This window comes from Camarhynchus parvulus, chromosome 2 (genome assembly GCF_901933205.1).
Source record: "Camarhynchus parvulus chromosome 2, STF_HiC, whole genome shotgun sequence".
Classification (NCBI taxonomy): Eukaryota; Metazoa; Chordata; class Aves; order Passeriformes; family Thraupidae; genus Camarhynchus; species Camarhynchus parvulus.
The window spans coordinates 56,049,067-56,068,050 of NC_044572.1; the positions used below are offsets into that span (position 1 = coordinate 56,049,067).

General features: G+C 36.7%; 1 protein-coding gene across 14 annotated transcripts in view; it reads right to left on the bottom strand.

Moving 5' to 3' along the window:
- Window positions 1-18,984, bottom strand: part of TNS3 (tensin 3) — a 197,588-nt gene that overhangs the window by 100,484 nt on the left and 78,120 nt on the right. For 13 of the 14 annotated variants that reach the window (XM_030971037.1, XM_030971044.1, XM_030971040.1 and 10 more), the window contains 8 exons: window positions 18,524-18,695; window positions 14,436-14,486; window positions 13,073-13,195; window positions 11,540-11,604; window positions 6,970-7,053; window positions 3,280-3,392; window positions 1,655-1,715; window positions 1,427-1,502 (listed from right to left, as the gene is read on the bottom strand). In XM_030971037.1, coding sequence (XP_030826897.1) covers window positions 1,427-1,502; window positions 1,655-1,715; window positions 3,280-3,392; window positions 6,970-7,053; window positions 11,540-11,604; window positions 13,073-13,195; window positions 14,436-14,486; window positions 18,524-18,695 — 745 coding nt within the window. The remainder of the gene's footprint in view (window positions 1-1,426; window positions 1,503-1,654; window positions 1,716-3,279; window positions 3,393-6,969; window positions 7,054-11,539; window positions 11,605-13,072; window positions 13,196-14,435; window positions 14,487-18,523; window positions 18,696-18,984) is intronic. The other variant, XM_030971035.1, reaches the window with a different exon arrangement.

Genomic DNA, 18,984 nt, shown 5'->3' on the forward strand with positions numbered 1-18,984 from the left:
CAGGGCAGATCTGTGAAAGACCCTCCCAAAAATCTCCTGTAACTAACATGGTGTGGGACTGAGGAGAGCTGGCAGACCTAGCCACAAGAACAAGCTTTCCTAAATATCCAAGGGGAATTCAAAATTTTCAAAAACTGTTGTAAGAGGTCTAAAAGAGAAAAAGGAAGTGAAAAGCTGGGGAAAATAATTCTCCCCTGTTCCTCCCACAAACTGGTTATGATTATTAATGGCTCCCAAAGGTAGTGCTGGAGGTAAGGGCAAGACAGCAGTACTCAATACACATCCAAATGACCCTCATTGTCCTTGATGTTACCACATCATAAGCTTGTATCACATAGTACACCAACAAACAATCCTGATCCCTCTCCCTGATCTGAAAAATATCATGAGGTATGGAAATATATTAAGTTAGGTACCACACTACATGGACAAATTAAGCAACATTGTGGCCAGTGGCTCTGGACCTAATGCAACAAAATGCTTAGATGAAATTTGTTTCAAACCCACTCTGGGCAGACCTGTTGCTATCCTAACCTTTCGTGCCTCACATTGGGTGCCAAATAAGACTATCGTGGTTCAGAAATGGTGTTTTCTAATTAGTCTTCCCACTGAAACACTCCAAACCACACACACTGCTCAAGCACTACCCCTCCCCCTCTCCCCCGCAGCAGGCTGGAGATTTGGATGCACAAACAGTAACAGCAACAATACAAATGACAGAGAGTACAAGTAAACAAAACCTAGATAATTCGCACATGATTGCTCACAGACCTCTCCCATTCTTCCTCTCCCCTACCTCCCAGAAACCCCAGCAAAACCTGAGCACCCCCTCCATCACGCTACCTGACCAGGAAGGAAGCCCTCCCCCTGTCCCTGAAAAATAACATGAGGTCATACAAAATAACCTTTGGGTCCAAACCATGCCCTGTCTGGCTACCACAAAATTTAACCCCATGCTGGCCAGACCTCAGACATTATCTATCCCTTATTTGGTATAGCACTTTTTTGAGTGCAGAACAATTTAGACTTACTTAGGCATTTTCTTTATAGCAGATAGTTTTACAGTTGTGCACACTGCCTGCCAAATTAGAGGGCAAGATATTTTAATGCCAAATTACAAATACTCCCCACAGTTATTTTTATAAAGAAATGAGCAATACAGGCCTTACTGGACTTGGTGATGCTATAAAATGAGAACACTGAGAGCAATTGTTTTGAAAACAATTTGCTCCTAAAAACGTTTTTGTTTGAGTTTTACAAGACTTTTTATTCCCATGAAAGCCAGAAATTATGACTAAATTAACCTAAATTATTCTGTAGTATTTCCAGGCATTTAATTAAATAATTTTTTTACAGCACAAAACAGGTCAGAAACTGTAAACTAAATGTCATGTGAATAGATTTTCATTCCATACAATTAACTCACCATAATATCTCCTTTCAAAAGCTGGGCAGGGTCTATAGCAATGCAGATTCGACTTTGATTTTCTGGCTGTATGCTACTTGACAGAAGAAAAAAAACCCATGGTTTAAAGACACAAAACCACAAAACAAACAAGAAACCCACAAACAAAACTAAAAAAGGCTATGTAATTCTGCAATCATGGAAATTAAAACCTAAATCCAAACATAGTGGAAAATGCTTACAACTTACTATATTCCAGATGTATAAACTGGTTGCATAGCCTGGTATAACTTCAGAAAAGGCCAACAAGCTGAAAAGAATACAACATAAAAGGGTGTTTTGTAACATTCAGATATAGGAAAACCATTACAACTAGGAAGTTTCATGTACAACCAGACTGAGCAAAATGGCACATAAGTGGAAATGCTGGACTGTCAAAATACCCTTCAAAGCAAAATTGGCTAAAAGGTATTTTATTCTGTTTTATTTTAGACTAGTTCTGAATTCAATAGGGAGGGACTTTAAAGGATTCTAGTAAGGAAGGAAATAAATTCTGCAAGAAAACGAAATTAATAAAGGAAGAATGATAATAGCCAAAAGAAAGCAAACCCCCAATATAAAATAAAAACATTTTCCAAATAAACTGATTATTTGATCTTCAGATTTTTTTCAGAATTAATAAGGCCCTTAAATTTCTACCTAGAACAAACAATACCCCAACTTTATTAAAGCAGTTATTCTAGAAATAAAAAAAGATTAAACAACAATGAAAATATAATCATTGCAAATTCATGCTGATTATATTACAAAAGACCAGTGCTATTTTACCTTTGGATAATAAAAATGCAGAAACAAATCATAAATCATTAAGACCTCTAAGTTCATCAAGTGCAACCATTAAAGTTGTATTCCTTCACTGTGCGCTAGCACATTAGCTCATTCTATCATTTTAATTTTAAATCCACTTAGGATAGCAAGCCACGTTAGTAGCAGTGGTGAGGCCACACTTCAACTACTGTGCTGAGTTCTGGGCCACTCACTTCAAGAAAGACACTGAAATGCAGTAGTGTGCCCAGAAAAGGTCAAGAGAGCTGGTGAAGAGTCTCCACACATGTCATATGAGGAGAGGCTGAGGGAGACCTTATCACTCCATATAACTGCCTGAAGGGAGATAGTAGCAAGGTGGGAGTCAGACTTTTCTCCTGGGCAACTATGATACAGTAAGAGGACATAGCCTCAAGCTGCACAGAGAAAGCACCTTTTGGACAGCAGGAAGAATTTTCTCACTGAAAGGGTTTTTAAACTTTGCAACAGAATGCCCAGGGAAGTGGTGGAATCACCATCCCTGCAGGTGTTCAAGAAACAACTGGACATGGCACTTAGTGCCATGATCTCGTTGACAAAGCGATGATGGGTCAAAGGTTGGACTCTATGATCTTGGAGGTCCTTTTCCAAACGAAATGATTCTGTGTAATTCTGTAAAGACCACCCCATCTGAACAGCTTAGCACAAAATCCAATCTCAAAACAGAAAAGAGATTATATTTATAATAATTTCCCAAAACAAAGAGGAAATTACTATGAAACCTGACCCGGCTCCCAGATCCTTTGCAGTAACAGAGACCACAACTGTTCAGAGATAGGCAGAGATGAATAGCATCAACTATTCATTTAACAAAGAACAAGAAATTTATTTCACCTGCTCCAATTTTTACTCTTAGAATGCTTCTCTTCTGGCTACTTTATTGGGAATATTTGGATGGATATCAAGAAGATATTAATTCTAATTTGAGATTCATGCAGCCTTTCTAGAAAGTTCCAAAATTAAACAAGACTTTGACCCTACATCTGAATAGGAAAAATTAGGTAATTTACCTCCCCCAGCATCTAAGTTGGGGATGCCATGAAGGATAACATAGTGCAGGAAAAGAGGGGTTGCATTCATTTTCACAGATCCAGATAGAAGGCCACTTAAGAACTGCACGTATCTGAAAACAAAAAGTTTATCTGAATTATATAAAACCACTAATACTAGGGAAATACATTACTTACATATTGGTATTTCCAGATTATGGGTAATCAATAGTATTGTGACAATGCACATAAATCCAAAATAATAATCTTCACAAAACAGCATGAAAAGACATTTTAATTTACCACTGTATTAAATCCATGGCTGTTACATTGCTATTGTTGATATCTTTATTTTAGTTATTTACATTACTACTATAAGTAAGAAATTAAGTAGAAGAGACAGTAAAGTCAATTGTTTTGGTACACATTGCTAATTACAACTGTAGTCTTAAATGTCTTTCACAGCAGCATGATATGGTTCCCATCCAATTTAGAGTGAAGTCATCTTCATTAAAACAAGAGCAAGAAGTGCCCTCATTAGAAATCTTAAGAGCAATGCAGTCAAATAACATCTTCATAATGAGAAGTGATCTCATTCAGCACAAAACAAGAGGAAAACTACCACAGCAATGTGAAAATTATTCTATTTCTGTGATTTAATATGTGGTTTGGTCACAAGCTATTGAGCAAATACATGCAAGTAAACATCAATGCAGTGTCTTTAATTTTTCCACCAGCTTTGAGTCCTTTTTTTTTCCATGCCTATTAGACAATCTTCATTTAACTTTATTCTCAGGAATGTATAGAGAAAAATCACCTTTTTTCACCTTTATGCACAGATCTCATTAGCTGAACTCCTGGCAAAACCACAACTAAGGATATCCTGCTGAGTTACAACAGCTCTACTACCCCAGAATGGGGGTTTTGGGTAATTTAAAATAGATTTCATTTTACAGAGAGCTTGCAAAGCTCAATTTATTTTAAATGTTAAGAAAATGCAGCTTTTTTTGGTGTTGTTTTCTCCTTCAGTCTTTCTGAAAGGATTTGGTAAATCAAAAGCACAAATTTTACAAATTGACACACCTAACGTGACAAAAAATATTGTGTTAAAATGTGTGACGGTTGTCACAAGGGTTCTTGGGTGAAGGAAGAGACGAGATCTTTGACTCCATTATCAGAAGGCTTGATTTATTATTTTATGATATATACATATACTATAACTATACTAAAAAGAAAAAGAAAGCAAGGTTTCCAGAAGCTGCTGCTAAGAATAGAAAAGAAAGAATGATAACAAGGCAACTCTCTCCGACTCTATCTGAGAGAGTTCCCTCCCCGGACTGGCCATCAACCATAAACATCCAAGCTGGGCCAATCCAGACGGACCTGTTGCATTCCACAGCAGCAGATAACCTACTGTTTACATCTTGTTGCTGAACTTCTCAGCTTCAGCAGGAAAAATCCTAAAAGAAGATTTTTTACAAAAGATGTCTCCGACAAAAATTTTTTGTCAGTGACCTCTCATGACTTTAATAAATTATTTATTATTACCAATGTGACCATTTTCTCTTTACCAGCTTTTAATTATTACAAAAATTAGACTGAAATCTTTGAAAACCTTTCTTAAGGCAGTGCACTTAAGGGGCCTAGAGACAGTCGGCTTATTTTTGAGAAGAGCGCTCAAACATTTATCCTGAAGTTCTGTGAGAAATTTTTTTCATATGAAGGGTCTCTATCTGCATTTCTCATTCAGAGAAATCTTCAACTGCTTATCTGAGAATGGATTCAAAATAGATCTGGTCTATAGCTACTCTTCTTGCCATTGTTACAGTACCCAACTAGCAGTAGGAAAAAGCTAAGTGACTTAGTGGCTACAATTTATTTTTATCTGGACAAGATTTAGTAGAGAAAACGGTTTCAAAATGTGAAAAATGGGTGTATTTTCATATTTTACAATTTTGAGAACCACTTAAATTACACCCATTTATACATCAACTGGGTTTTAACAAGGATATCACTAATTAATTATGCAGCAATGGTTTCAGAGTAAAAGCATATTAAAAGGCCACTGACTGATCAGAATGGGAACAAAGGTGTATAAAATTATCCACAAATATTAAGAGAGTTGGTTTTCTTTTCTCTACAATAAGATTAGTGGCCACTGCCAGGCCAGGCAAAGGTAGGAGAGATGAGATTTGGGATAACAGTTCTGACAAACAGTTTGGAAAAGTACCTCTGCTCTCATTAGAAATTACTCTCCTAAGTATGTGTATATGAATGGAAGATGGCAAGGGCAGCTCAAGTTCAGTACTGGTGAGCAAAGATGTTAACTCCATCAGTCAAGAAGCAAACTGAGTATCTCTGAGGCCCTCCCCCCATCAGTTACCCCCAGAAGAATTAAGCAAGTGTCCTTGAAGGGGATGTAGGAAAGACAGATGCAACCATTTATATCTAATGTCTAGCTTTAGGGCTCACGTACAGTTCACTTAAGTTAGTAGCTACTGAAACTTCCCATCAATATGGTTGGAAAACTGCCCTGATACACAACTTAGAGGCTGTTGTGGAGGTTCCTAGCTCTCACTGAAATATGCCTGCTGTCTAGGGCTTCTGAATGGGAAGATTAACAATATCTCTTTTGCTGCTATGGTTCACACTTCTCTGTCTGGTAGGCAACATTCTCAAATCCTTATTATTGAAATGTGATACACATATACACATATATGCAAGTACAAAACGGAAACAAAAAAAAAGGCCAGTCAACTTCTACTAATGAAAAGTTTCTTTCAAGTCTAATGGAATGTTGTGTTACTATTGTTCAAGTTAAAAGGAGCTGTGCATGTCACCTAATGGGTTAAAAAAGTAACTGGTAAGTTTTTATTTAGAGATGAACAGAACCAAACACCTTACATTAGTTGTTACTATTGGTTTTTCTGTTTTAATTACTAGCAAATTCTTATACTTTAAACAACTTCTAAACTACCTACTGCATGCACATGGATTAAGACAAAAAAAAAAACCAAACCAGTAATTACCAAATCAAACCCAGGTGATATTTTACATTTCTAAAAGAGATTCACTTATATCACAATAATTTGTCTGATGGGTATCAGTCTCTTTTGGTACTGAATTCTTCAATTACCTGTCATAGTACATAGTGAACCCCAGAACTATTCACTTTCCAAAGTGCTTATTACTTTGAATCCTAATTCAACCTTTGTCATACAGACACACTGAAAAGATAACACATCCAGATAAACATAATGAATATTGCATGCTTTGACAAACATCAACTAGCATGGACATGGGGCAAGTGCATAATCTGCAGATCCTCTAAACAAGTAGTAAAAAGATCTTAATTGCACACTAATCAGCATACTTCATATACTCATTATTATACCACAGAAAAATTCGTTTATTATTATCTTGGAAAAATCAAGATTGTGACATCTCTTTGTTAATAAACAATGCAGTGAGAACCCATTTAGATAACAGTTTGGTAAAAAAGGTCTTGTCTGTCTGGGAACACATGCAGGAACTGAAGGAGAGATCTCATCAATCAAGGAATATTAATATAAGATAAAGTGCTAAAAATTCAGGAAGCACTGGAGGATCTGGTGGAAATAGTCTCCACATAGCTGGAAAGGGACTAAGGGATGGATGCAGAAGATAATTTTGACATTTCCTATTGATAGAAATTAGAAACAAATTGAATACCTTCTTTGGGACGGCTGCATTAAAGCTGAAACTTTATCATCAAAGAATTTCTTCATAGCAAATCTGTCTAGAGCCTGATCAGCACTGTCAAGAAAGAGACACATGTTATTCTGCTTCAGTGTTATCTCAAAAATTCAGCAGGCTACTGCTTGAAATATGCAAAAATATTTGGAAGAAAAAAATGAGGGAAGTTAAGAAAAATAAAAAAACAAGCACCTAACTAGCAACTCTAATAATTTGGATATTGCGGACAATGATGTTTATTCCACTGACACCTTCTCATTCAACACCTTAAGATAGTTTCCTTCCTGAGCAAAGCACCTACATCCTTATTCAATAAACTGAATTGCATACTTCCAACAAGAATACATTGAAATCAGAATGCAAAAAATTTTGGCAGAACCAAACAGCTCAGGCTCCCAAAGAAGGATACTTGCCATAATTTTTTGAATGTGCCACTGGGAGTTCTCTCTATAAAATACAAATTCATTTTCTTTTTCAGAAAGAACTGTAGTACCAGGATAGAGGTTAATTTAAGCAGTCAGTAATTCATTCAGCCTTTGTTTCCTGTACCATGAGCCATCAAGAAGAGACTGTCTTTGAAAAAGAACTATTTTACATCAGAAAACCATAAACTCTTCAAACACACAATCAAGAAGCAACATATTCCAAAAAATACATTTTCTTCTATTTTTTATCCAGAATGGCTCTTATGTGGGTCTTCTTTGGGTGAAGGAAGGCAAGAGGTTACAGAAAAAAGGAAAAAGAAGCGCCAAAAATCAGTAAGAATGTTTTTTATCACATATGCCAAGTAACATGCTATGGTGATTTTTTTATATCTATTCCAGATAAAAACAATGTGTCTCATAACAGATATAGTTCACAGTTTTAATTTGCATCAGAACATAAAAGATCTGGAAGTTCCAAAATATAAGAATGCACCTGTCCTAGGGTGACATTATGATGCTTGTATCCCCAGTCAGGTGTTCTGTTTATGCTGGATATTATATTCTGTGCCTTCAAGACTGGCTCTGAGAGCCAAGGCAGGGAGAAGAAGCAGCACAGAGTTTTATTATCAACCTACTCTCACTCCTCCACTGTGTTCCCTGTGCACTGACAGAGCACAACAGAGCGCTCCTTTGCTTTTCAGTTGGCTTAGCTAGCTAAGGCAGTTTTCCCTGGACTGCTTTTTTTCTTTCCCTTTTCTTGGAACTGTTCCAACCTGCTCTAGACTGGGGACCTGGGGAGCACCGAGAGCTTGCACTTTGTGGCCTATGGGAGCCTGATCTGGGCAGTGGCCTTTCCCAGTGCCGCAGGGATTGATAAAAGAGTGACCACTCACAGGAGAGACTTTCTGAATTTGTCATCTCTTCAGAGCAGCGAATGAGTTTTGTCATCTGGTATTGTTCATTTTTTGCGCTGCGGAGTGCTTTGCCTGTTAAATAAACAGGTTTTTTTTCCACTTCTCACCAAGAAAATTCTTCCCAAACTGGTTGGGAGGAGGGGCCATGTAGGTTTGCTTTCTGGGGGGCCCCCTTTTGGAGGTTCTCTCTCAAATCTGCCCTAAACCAAGACATTACCAGTATCTCAACTTTTAAATTCCACAACTAGCTCAACCTAAATGAGTTCAGAGGAAAAAAAACCTGCAAAGTACATATATGCATATCAGGATAAAAATGAAATTTATGCCTTTTCCAAAAATTAATCAGAAGATGCCAATTGTCTTGACTGGGTGCTGGATCAGGCTACGAAGTCAAGCCTTTTCTTCATGGGTGCTAAAAATCACATAGTGTGTACTTATGATATTCTTGACCCAAATCCTCTTTCTCACCCAATCCATCATATATCTTCATTCATCTTCACCCACACTACCATCCAGAATTTAGGCAGCCTCTTCGTAACTGACCAAAAACTGCTAGCACTTTGCTTGTTAAAATAGAGTTTGCCAAAAATTGCAAAGAGCTCTGTTTGACCTCATTAAATTGATGACACATTATTCCTTCCTAAATAAGAAAATTTGATATTACAACATATAACTAAAGGGAGGTGGCATCAATAAAGATTTTTCATAGAATCATACAATCGTTTAGCTTGGAAACAACCTTAAAGATCATCTTGTTCCAACTCTCTTGCCACGGGCAGAACACCTTTCACCAGACTAGGCTACTCAAAACCCCATCCAACCTGGCCTTGAGCACTTCCAGAAATATGGCATCCACAACTTTTCTGGACAACCTGTTCCAGTGTCTCACCACGCTAACATTAGAGAATTTATATTTAATATCTAATCTAAATCTACTCTCCTTCAGTCTATAGCCATCCCCCACTTGTCCTATCACTGCCTTACTTTGAAAAAGTCCCACTTCAGCCATCTTGTAGGCCTCCTTCAGGTACTGGAGGACCACCAGAGAGTCTCCTTGGAGCCTACTCTTCTTTCAGACTGAACAATTCCAACCCTAATTCTTAGTGTGTCTTTACAGCAAAGGTGCTACGCATAAATTCACAGGATTTCATTCAGCCTAGATTTCTTTGGCATGTTGTTGTGCTTCAGGAACGGAATTCCCTAATTTAGTGCTCCTACTGATGCTCTCCAAACCACACTGCTGCTTGTTCCCTCCCTCCTTTCCCCTTCCCTGCAGTGGGATGGAGAGGAGAATTGGAGGCACAATGGCAAAGATCACAGGTTTTGGTCTATGAATAAGAACAATTTACTGGACACAGGAATGAGATAAGAAAATGAATAGTAACAACAATACTAATGACAGAGGGTAGAAGAAAGGAAACAGTATCGCTCACTGTGGAAAACTCCCAACAACAGACAATGCTGGATGGCTCTGTCTGCCACACTTTCTCAACTCAAAGGGACCCCTTTTCCCTTGAAGGATCCCTTTCCCCCCAAGCCTGGCAATGATACGAGGTGGCCTAGAATAACCTCTGGGTACTGGCCATGCCCCCTCAAGCATACTGAAAACAATTAACCCTGTCCTGGCCAGAACCAGGACACCTATGCATGCTGACAAGTATGAACTTTCTTTAAGGCCAACATCTTTAAGGTCTTCCAAGTAACAATTCAGACACAGTAGATGGCACCCTTAACAGCAGCATCTGCAGTAATTTCTGCTTCTGCAAGATTGCTGTGTACCATTTTCAAGAGTCTTGATAACGCTAGGGATATACAAATCCTAGCAGGGAAACCCCCAATCTCATCCTTACACAGAAAAGTTAAGCTTTGGATAGCAGCTGCCAGATATCCAGAAAGTTAAAGAGGGCTTCCAAGCTCACTCCTCTCCTGCAACTTCACTGGAGGAATCCTGAATTTGTTTGGGGTAAAAGGTGATACCTTTCATTGATGGGCTTAACAAAACACCATCTGAATGTGACTGCAATGGTGTTATTAAAATATATTTATAGCCAGGTACCACCTTTAAGGATGACATAATACTGCAGCACTGAAATCACACCATAACAACTGTACTACCTTCACTTGACAGTTTTTGCCATTCACAGTACGTCTCAACAAAATATGAAATTGTGGCAATCACTGAAGCAAGTGGTTTTTTCAGCACATATTGGTGTACACAATGCACTTAGTTTCTTGGTCCATAATTACTTATAAATTTGGTTTACCCCAATGAACACAGATTATTTTCCAGGATTCTAGTTTGCCTGACATCCATGAATAATTCACCATTAACCTCTAGTGATTCAAGACTCTGTCTATAGTAGTGGATAAAATCTATTACTGACATGCTGGTGTGAATTCAGGACCAAATTTGATTTAACCATGACATTTAGAATGTATTCTTATTTTAATATATTTATGTATGTATACAAAATGTATATACATACATTTATGTATGTGTATAAATTTTAAAAACCCCAAAGGAAAACAATGTGATTAGAATCCCAACAAAAATATCCAAAATGCATTTCATCCTTTTTGAGACCATTTATCAAATTGTATCTTTTTTTAATATAAACTGTCAATTGTCATTTCATAATTTGAGTACTCCAAAAGAAACAATTAAAAATAAGTAATCAGACACCTACTGTTTGAACTGACCGCAAACTCAAGTCTAGATTATTCCTTACACTTCATTCTGCACTTGGATCAATGTCTAGGAGTTCCCTATTCAAACACTCTTTCCAAATTTTAATAACAGTTTTTCTCAAGTACTTAAGAAATAATTTCTCACCAATTCAAGAGGCTACTTGATGGATGTGGCAAACAGAGAGGTTTAACAGAATAAAGATAGTACCATGACATAAAAATGGTCTCTTGCACATTCTATCATTCATCTGAAAACATCCTTCGGAAAAGTTTTCTGCAAACCAATAAAATCTCAGTTTCAAAGGGACCTTAGGCTGTCACCTAATCCAGTCTCCTAATGGAATCAGGATTACACGAAAACTATCATGAAAGCAGACTCTGTTAAGAAAGACATGCTTCAAAACTCTTTGAGAAGAAAACCTGACAAAACAGTAAGCTGACAGACAGTAATCAACTAAAAAGCATTTTTCCCAATGTTTATTGGAAAAAAAACACACAACATGCATTATTCATACTTACCTTGCAGAAACATTGGTAAAGTGCATATATGATGATATGACTACACCTATCCTTCCTTTTCCTCCCTGTATTAGGAAAAAGGGAATCATAACTTATGTATTACATTATTGGGCATTATTATATTTAAGACCCATACTAAATACAATTTCAAGACAAGAGATTCAGAGTCCTTTCTCATGTACCCTGAGTTGATGGAAAGGTGGAAATAATGGGTAGCAGCTTATCTGTCAATGTAAGCTGGCTGACAAATGACATAAAAAACACTAAGTAGGATTTCTCTGTGCATGCCTCTCAAATCTTACCACTTAAGAGGAATCAACTGGGAAAAAAAAATTGTATGAATTACTCTAATTTTGTATTATTTTTTTAGTGATCATTCACAACAAGTCTAGACAATGCTGCAATTCCCAAGATGAAATGCTATATAAAATACCTATTTTAGAAAGATTAGGCCTTTCTGGCATGTTTTCACATGTTTACCTCCCCAACACCTGAGATTTATAGAAACTGATTTTCTTTGGATAATTTTAAAAATGTTCTAAAGTATTTTTAAATAATTTACATGACAAATGCAGTAAAATTTAACATGCAGTAATTCTCACAGATTTCAAAACATTTTCAGTCTCTCAGTTAATAGTAGGTGGCTGTATCTATCTCTGTGGCTGGAAACCTATATTAGCAAAAGGCATTAATCAAAAACATGCATTATCAATTTGTATATGACTGTGTACCTAGAAATACTTTGCTCCCTTTTGTCCCAAGTATGGACCATTTTCCTGGCTGCATTCCTGCAACTAGTAAGATTTCAAGTGCTTCATACAATAACATTCTGCCTGGAAGAATTTGGGACTGGAGACTACACAACCGGATTTGAAGTTTCCATCCCATTTTCACCATCATTTTGTTTAGAATAACATCTGCCAGTGAAACAGAGATAAGTTTGCATCAAGTGTCATGAGCGCAGCTACCAATCCAGTTCTGAATTAATTTTATCCAAATTTAACTAAGGTTTTTCTTTATTTCTGTTTATTGTGAGCAAGCAGGAGGAAGCAACACAGCACAATGGTAGCTTTACTCTAAGGCACTGCAATGATGTTGTCAACTAAAACCTTTCAAAAGTATCCAGAAGGTCCTTAATGACCTCATTTCCTACAAGCACACACAGTCTAAATAGATAATGTGTGATACAGTGCCTATCTTTTTCCAGCAACAAAATTCATGAGTGTCACAGAACATGGAGAGTTTTCCATCAAGCTGGAAAAACCTCAAGCTTCTAAATACATTTACAGAAGTAACAGTGATCTTTGAAGGATGAAGTAACATGGGTTCATGCTATACCTGCAGCAAGGGCTAGGACATAAGTCATAAAAAAGAAATCTTTAACAAGCATGGAAGATGAATGGATTTAAGCTTATTTACATCAACAGAACATCTGGCACTGTTGCCAACACTGAAAACTTTTTATTTTTTTAAACAAGAAGAGTAAAGGACAAGTTTTTTGAAAATTAATACACACTCATCCACAGCACTTACTCTGCAATGGATCACCACCACGTGTTGAGGATCATTGTCCAGCCAGGACTCCATAGCCTTGCAGATGGTGCACACCTTATCAAGAAGTGGAGCATGGAAATCAGGCCACCCCACATCCATAATCTGCAATTAAACAAGTAACATTTACGAGAGACAGCTTGACCCAAGTATCACATACTAAAATCTGGATTCAAATAAATGTCATGGTTGAAAGTCTTCACAACTTTTCCCATCTCAGATAATCATGCAATTCAATTGTCATGATGCTTATGGGTCTCTAAAGGGGAAGAGGGAATTTGTGTTTTTTTAAGATACTAGTACTTTTATAAAAACAAATAAACATAAAACTTCCTCCTCCCCCTCCTCACCCCATCCCAATCTCACCAACCACTTAGAAGTGACAACATTTCTGAAGGTCTTGATTTCTTACATGATTTTTCATTTAGAATTTCTGGTATTTTATACCAGTAAATTCAAATAGAATTAGAGCAAATAATAATTTTTGATGGCTTTAATTTTATTTTCAATTTATTTCCTTCATGTGCAACATGATTACAGCATGTAAAAATGTTGTTCAGATTTTCTATTCACTACATAATACAGTTTACTAAGCCTATTTTTATTATATGCATATTTACTAACAAAACATATGCAATACATAGATATTATGCATTCAACATATGCCTAATATTAAAAAATCCATCCTTCATGATCAGTAAAGCATGTAAAAAGTTAAACTTGAGAGAGGTTTTAGTACTTTCCTCAGGTAGCTTATCTCTGTAAATCTACTGCTGTAAATACACATCTGTGCCACTCTATCTGGCCTTATAACAGATGCTGAAGTGTACCTGCACACCATTTCTTACAACAAACAAACACATCAATTTGTCAGAAGGAACAAGAGTCAGATGTCAATCATTATGAAATTCTTTGACTCTATTGTGCAGAGAAGCAACTACTCAAAGAGAGTACAAAAGGGAAGTCCTTATCTGAATCAAGTTCACTAGCTTCAGCTAACTGTACGTTACAGTATACAGCTCCAATATCCTGTGACTGCACAAAAAAGTATACTTGAAGTAAAATTTGTTTCACCCAAGAGAAGTTTTTCAGAAGTCACAACAGGCTTATGGTCCTGTGTGTGAAGTCTAAGAAAATAACAGGAATAGCTGTGTAAAACACAGATCTACCAGACACAAAACAGAACTTGAGAAAAAATAAAAAGGGATGTATGTGGGATGTTTTAGTATCTTCCAAAACTTCTTCTCTTACTCTGTATATCAACACTTGCATAGCTTCAGGGTTTATCAGGCCATTTAAGTTGTATTTAACACTAGAAAGCTATGTTACTGAAGACAGTCCATACCTTTGGGTTAAGCTTGCCAAGGTCACACCTCTTTTCAGAGACGTTTAATACCTGTTCAGAAAGAAAGAAAAAAATATTAACCATCAAGAATCTATAATTTATGTAGTAAGTAGATGTATTTGAAACACAAAAATTACCAGAAACTACAATGATATGGCTTAACATTTGACATTAGGTAGCACTAGCAAATGTATTTTAGATATTCAGTTATTTTACAATGAAACTAAAGCTAAACTTAAATGCACATTTTGAAAAAGGACAATTAACATTCTACTACATCTTATTTATTTCATATGGCTTTGAGTCAGAGTTATACTGAGAGACCTGGCTACCATGAAATATAATGCTGACCATAAGAATTAATAATAAGAAGTCTGGGAGGGTGGTACACTGTTAAATATTTGAATTTGCATTCCTGACAAGTATTGGTCTGTCAAAACTTTGCAGGGAAGATATGACATACCTATTTAACTGTAACTTAGACTATGAGATCTTCCAATTCTTCTGTTAACCCACTAAATAGCAAGTTACCCTCTACTTACTGTTTAATAAGGAATAAATGAAAAGATAGACTGCAAAATGAAGAAAAGAAAGCAGCATATACAAGAAAAATTGACTCTTTCATTAGAAAGTGCCTTAAATTGGCACTTAAGTGGTGGTGTTTGGCTTCCCAAGTCATCATAGTATTGATCAATAACAAAAAGTTGAAATACCATTACTCAAGAACTGAAACAATGCTAATGAGGCAGATTCTCCTTCACAGCGTGGCTATTTTACATGCCGAGTTGTGTACAGATGGCATAATCATTGAAAAAGTCTCATTAATTACAGTGAGAGAATGGAATAAATAGGTCATAAACATGAGAAAGAGCAAATATGAGGCAAGTCCCTTATATAGTTTAGTACTACCCAAGGACAATTTAAGAACTGTTTTCTAAAGTGTAACACTCTTCTAAAGTATTACCCTTTTGCATTAACCAGCACTGTCATCAGCTGTCTAAGCAAAGAAGTCAAAAACTGAACAGGTTAAAGCAACTACATCACTGTACTTATCCTTCCTGAAATACCAATAGTAAAACAGGAATTAAATGAACATTGTCTTCTATAAAATGACATAATTTTTTTTGTAATTTTCTATTAGCTTTCCTAGTTGGAAAACAAAGTAACAAAGAGGTGTAGGTCTCAATACTGCATTCTTAAAATGAGTGCTAAAGCTATATTAAGAAATCAATTACCTAAAATTTTCCACAGAAAAAGAAGGGGTATTTGACAAAAACTTTTTTATTCATCTTTCTTATTGTATTTATATTTAAGAACAATTAAGAATTCCTGTGTCAGGATACAGTCCTGTTCATGATGGGTATCTGTAACTGCTGGGTCAGACACCAAACCCAAGTCCCCATCAAGCTACAGTGATCACATTGAGATACTCCAGGAATTCCAACAGCACAGAATAGAAACGAGAAGGTGCAGGAACCAACATTTCACATACAACAAAGCAAGACATCATAGAAGCCTTTGAAGAGAAGTATATGGTATAAATAGATGCCATTGTGTGTTGTTTTTGGCTGGGGTAGAGTTAATTTTCTTCACAGTACCTCATATGGGACTGTGTTTTGGATTTTTGTTGAAAATGGTGTTGATAAAACAGGGATGTTTTCAGTATTGTTGAGCAGTGCTTACACAGTGTCAAGAGCTTTTCTTTTTCAAGAAATTTTTTTCTTTCCAAGAGCCTTCATACCACCCCACCAGTGAGTGGGCTGGGGATGCATCAGAAGCTGAGAAAGGACAGAGCCAAGACAGGTGATCTCAACACACCAAAGGGATTTTCTATACCATATAACATGCTCAGCATATAAGCCAAAGGAAGGAGGGAGTGGTGACATTCAGAGTGGTGGTGTTTGGCTTCCCAAGTCATCATTTTGGCTTATGAAGCCCGGCTGTCCTGAGGATTGTTGAACATCTGCCTGCCCATAGAAAGCAATTAATAATTCCTTGTCTTGCTTTGCTCGTGTGTAAAGCTTTTGTTTAACCTGTTAAACTCATCCTATGTATTTTCTCACTTTTACTCTACTGATTCTCTCCCCCATTCCACTGGTGAGAAAGCAAGGGAGCAGCTGTGTGGGGCTAAATTACTGGTTGGGATTAAACCATAACATAGTGGAAGATTAACTGCATCCCTTTTGGTCAATCTCTGGCATATCTTAGGTCCACTTACTTATATTTTGGTACAAGAAAGAGGACCATTAACTTCAGTTTCTAATTTTCATCTGTTGGAAAAGTCATGTTTCTTCTGGGAACCAAAGCCTACAGGGAATATGGTTTTTTAGGACATCAAAGCAGAGAAAAAATTCACTGTAAGCTATCAACAGACTTCAATCTCTGGTCTCAGATTATACTTATGTCAAAGTATAATCCTCTACTGTTAAAGAAAATTAGATACTTAGGGGGATTTTTTCATATTCTTCACAACAAACAGGAATCAAACGGGAAACAATGTGTTCACTCCCTTCACTGTAGTGAAAGGAAAACAACTAGAAAAAAATGACAAATGTTGTAGTATATGTTCTGTTATCTGAGACCCTGACCCAATAGAAGAGTAGAATTGTTCCCATCAACTTCAGCAGGACTGCTGAGTTGCATACCATTTCATGGAGGTTTTGGGTTTTTTTTATTTTGCTGCTTCACATGTGCCTCTTGAGTAGGCTGAAAAGGTATTCAAAACATGAGAAACAAAAGGTAGTTTAAAAACAAGCCCTCTGAATCTACAACCTGGCTGTGCTTTGTCAGGTTATTTTGCAAATTTGCAGAAACACATTTGGAATAGATGGCATAAAGCTTTCTTTTTATCAAGACAGCTGATTTCCAAAGTACCCATTAGAAAATAAATTAATAAATAGAACAGAACTAAAACAAAAAATTAAAAAATCCCAACTTTGCAGGAGAAACTGACTACAATCCCTTTCAGAGGCAGAGACTACAATTCTTCTGAGACACTAAACCAGATTTACCATACATCAGATTTTTGTAATACAGTCAAGTATTAAGTGAGATTAAGTGTAGTGGAGAGACTACAAGCTTACACTGTTATTGCATGGAAATGGCCAGAGAACAGGTGAATTTGAACCTATAAAGCTTTACACACAGGTCACCTTCACACTATTACTATCATGTGCCTTATAAGCTACCAGTGCCTGATGGAAGGGAAGCCAAGGGCAGCAAGGCAGCATGCTGAGGACTTCAGTCCACATCACAAGTTCAGTCTGGTTTATAATGCACCTGTGGCATCTCAGTTTGTGAGAAGAAGATAATGTGTTTAAATCATGTGTGGAATCTCTCCAGCAACTAATTTCTACTGTGAGTGAAGTTCATGTTCCTGAAGTCATGGATTTATTTCTAACAATTAACACACAATACCTAAAAAGACAGTACAAGAAAAAAAGTAAATAAAATATCGGCCTTGCTTCAAATTCACCCTCATAGAACAAGCTGAGACAATACATGCCATGGCAGTAGCCAGTAAACAGCACAGGAGATTAACAGCTTTTTGTCAACATTTAAAAAGAAATCTGCACAGAGAGCTCACTATATATTTGTTTGATTTCCTATAAAAAATTAAATGGCATGAAAAATGCACCTAAACAAGTTAATGAGGAAGAGCTGGACACAACACAGCAACAGCAAACCTACTTTTAAATGTTGGCTTCACAAGTGAAGACATGACAGTGACAGACTATCAGATACCCACCTGAGAACCCAGATGTAGCTCACTGCTACAAACAAAGAACACACTCCTAATTGCAGGGTATCTTTTAAGAGCATGCTTTGGACAATGAAAACGGTCAGTGAAATTATTCTTCAGCATTTGACTACATGTTATCACCACACCGAGACTGCAATGCCCCAACAAAAAAAGTGTTTTCAATACCTAGCCGCTTAAAACACTAGTAGAAATCTTGAACTTGCTTACAAGGCTGTAAAGATGGCCCAAAGAGTGAGTTTTAGTTTATAAATGTTTATGAGGACATAAAGTAGTCTTCCTGCATGACAAAGGAAGATGAGTCACAAATGGCTGATCTTACACATACCAAGTAATTATCACCGTGTTTTGATTTGAGCATTTGTGTTACTTCTTGTAGATTGTGGAGGTAAGCTTCCTCAGAACAGCCAGCAGGGAACGATACAGCAATAATCCGCTCTGTGATGTAAGTGAGGTCAAGTTCAGAGCCTTCCTCCATAATGTGATCAAAGTCTGCACTTCTGGAAGAAATTAGATGTGGCAGTTTAGAGCAATGTAGCCAAGAAGAAACATAGCATATTAATGAGAAGAAATTGCAACTTAGACTCCTACAGCTAAGCATCAGATGTTTCCAATAATTTCATTACAATTACAACTCACTAAATGCCTACAGAGCTCAAAGTATTCAGTTCAGAACACAAATGGAGTTCTTCACCAGAATTCTTCACATCAAAACTGTAGTGAAAAAATCTCTGCAACCAATAATGTGGAAAATGAATACAATCAATTTAACAAATACTAGCACAACAA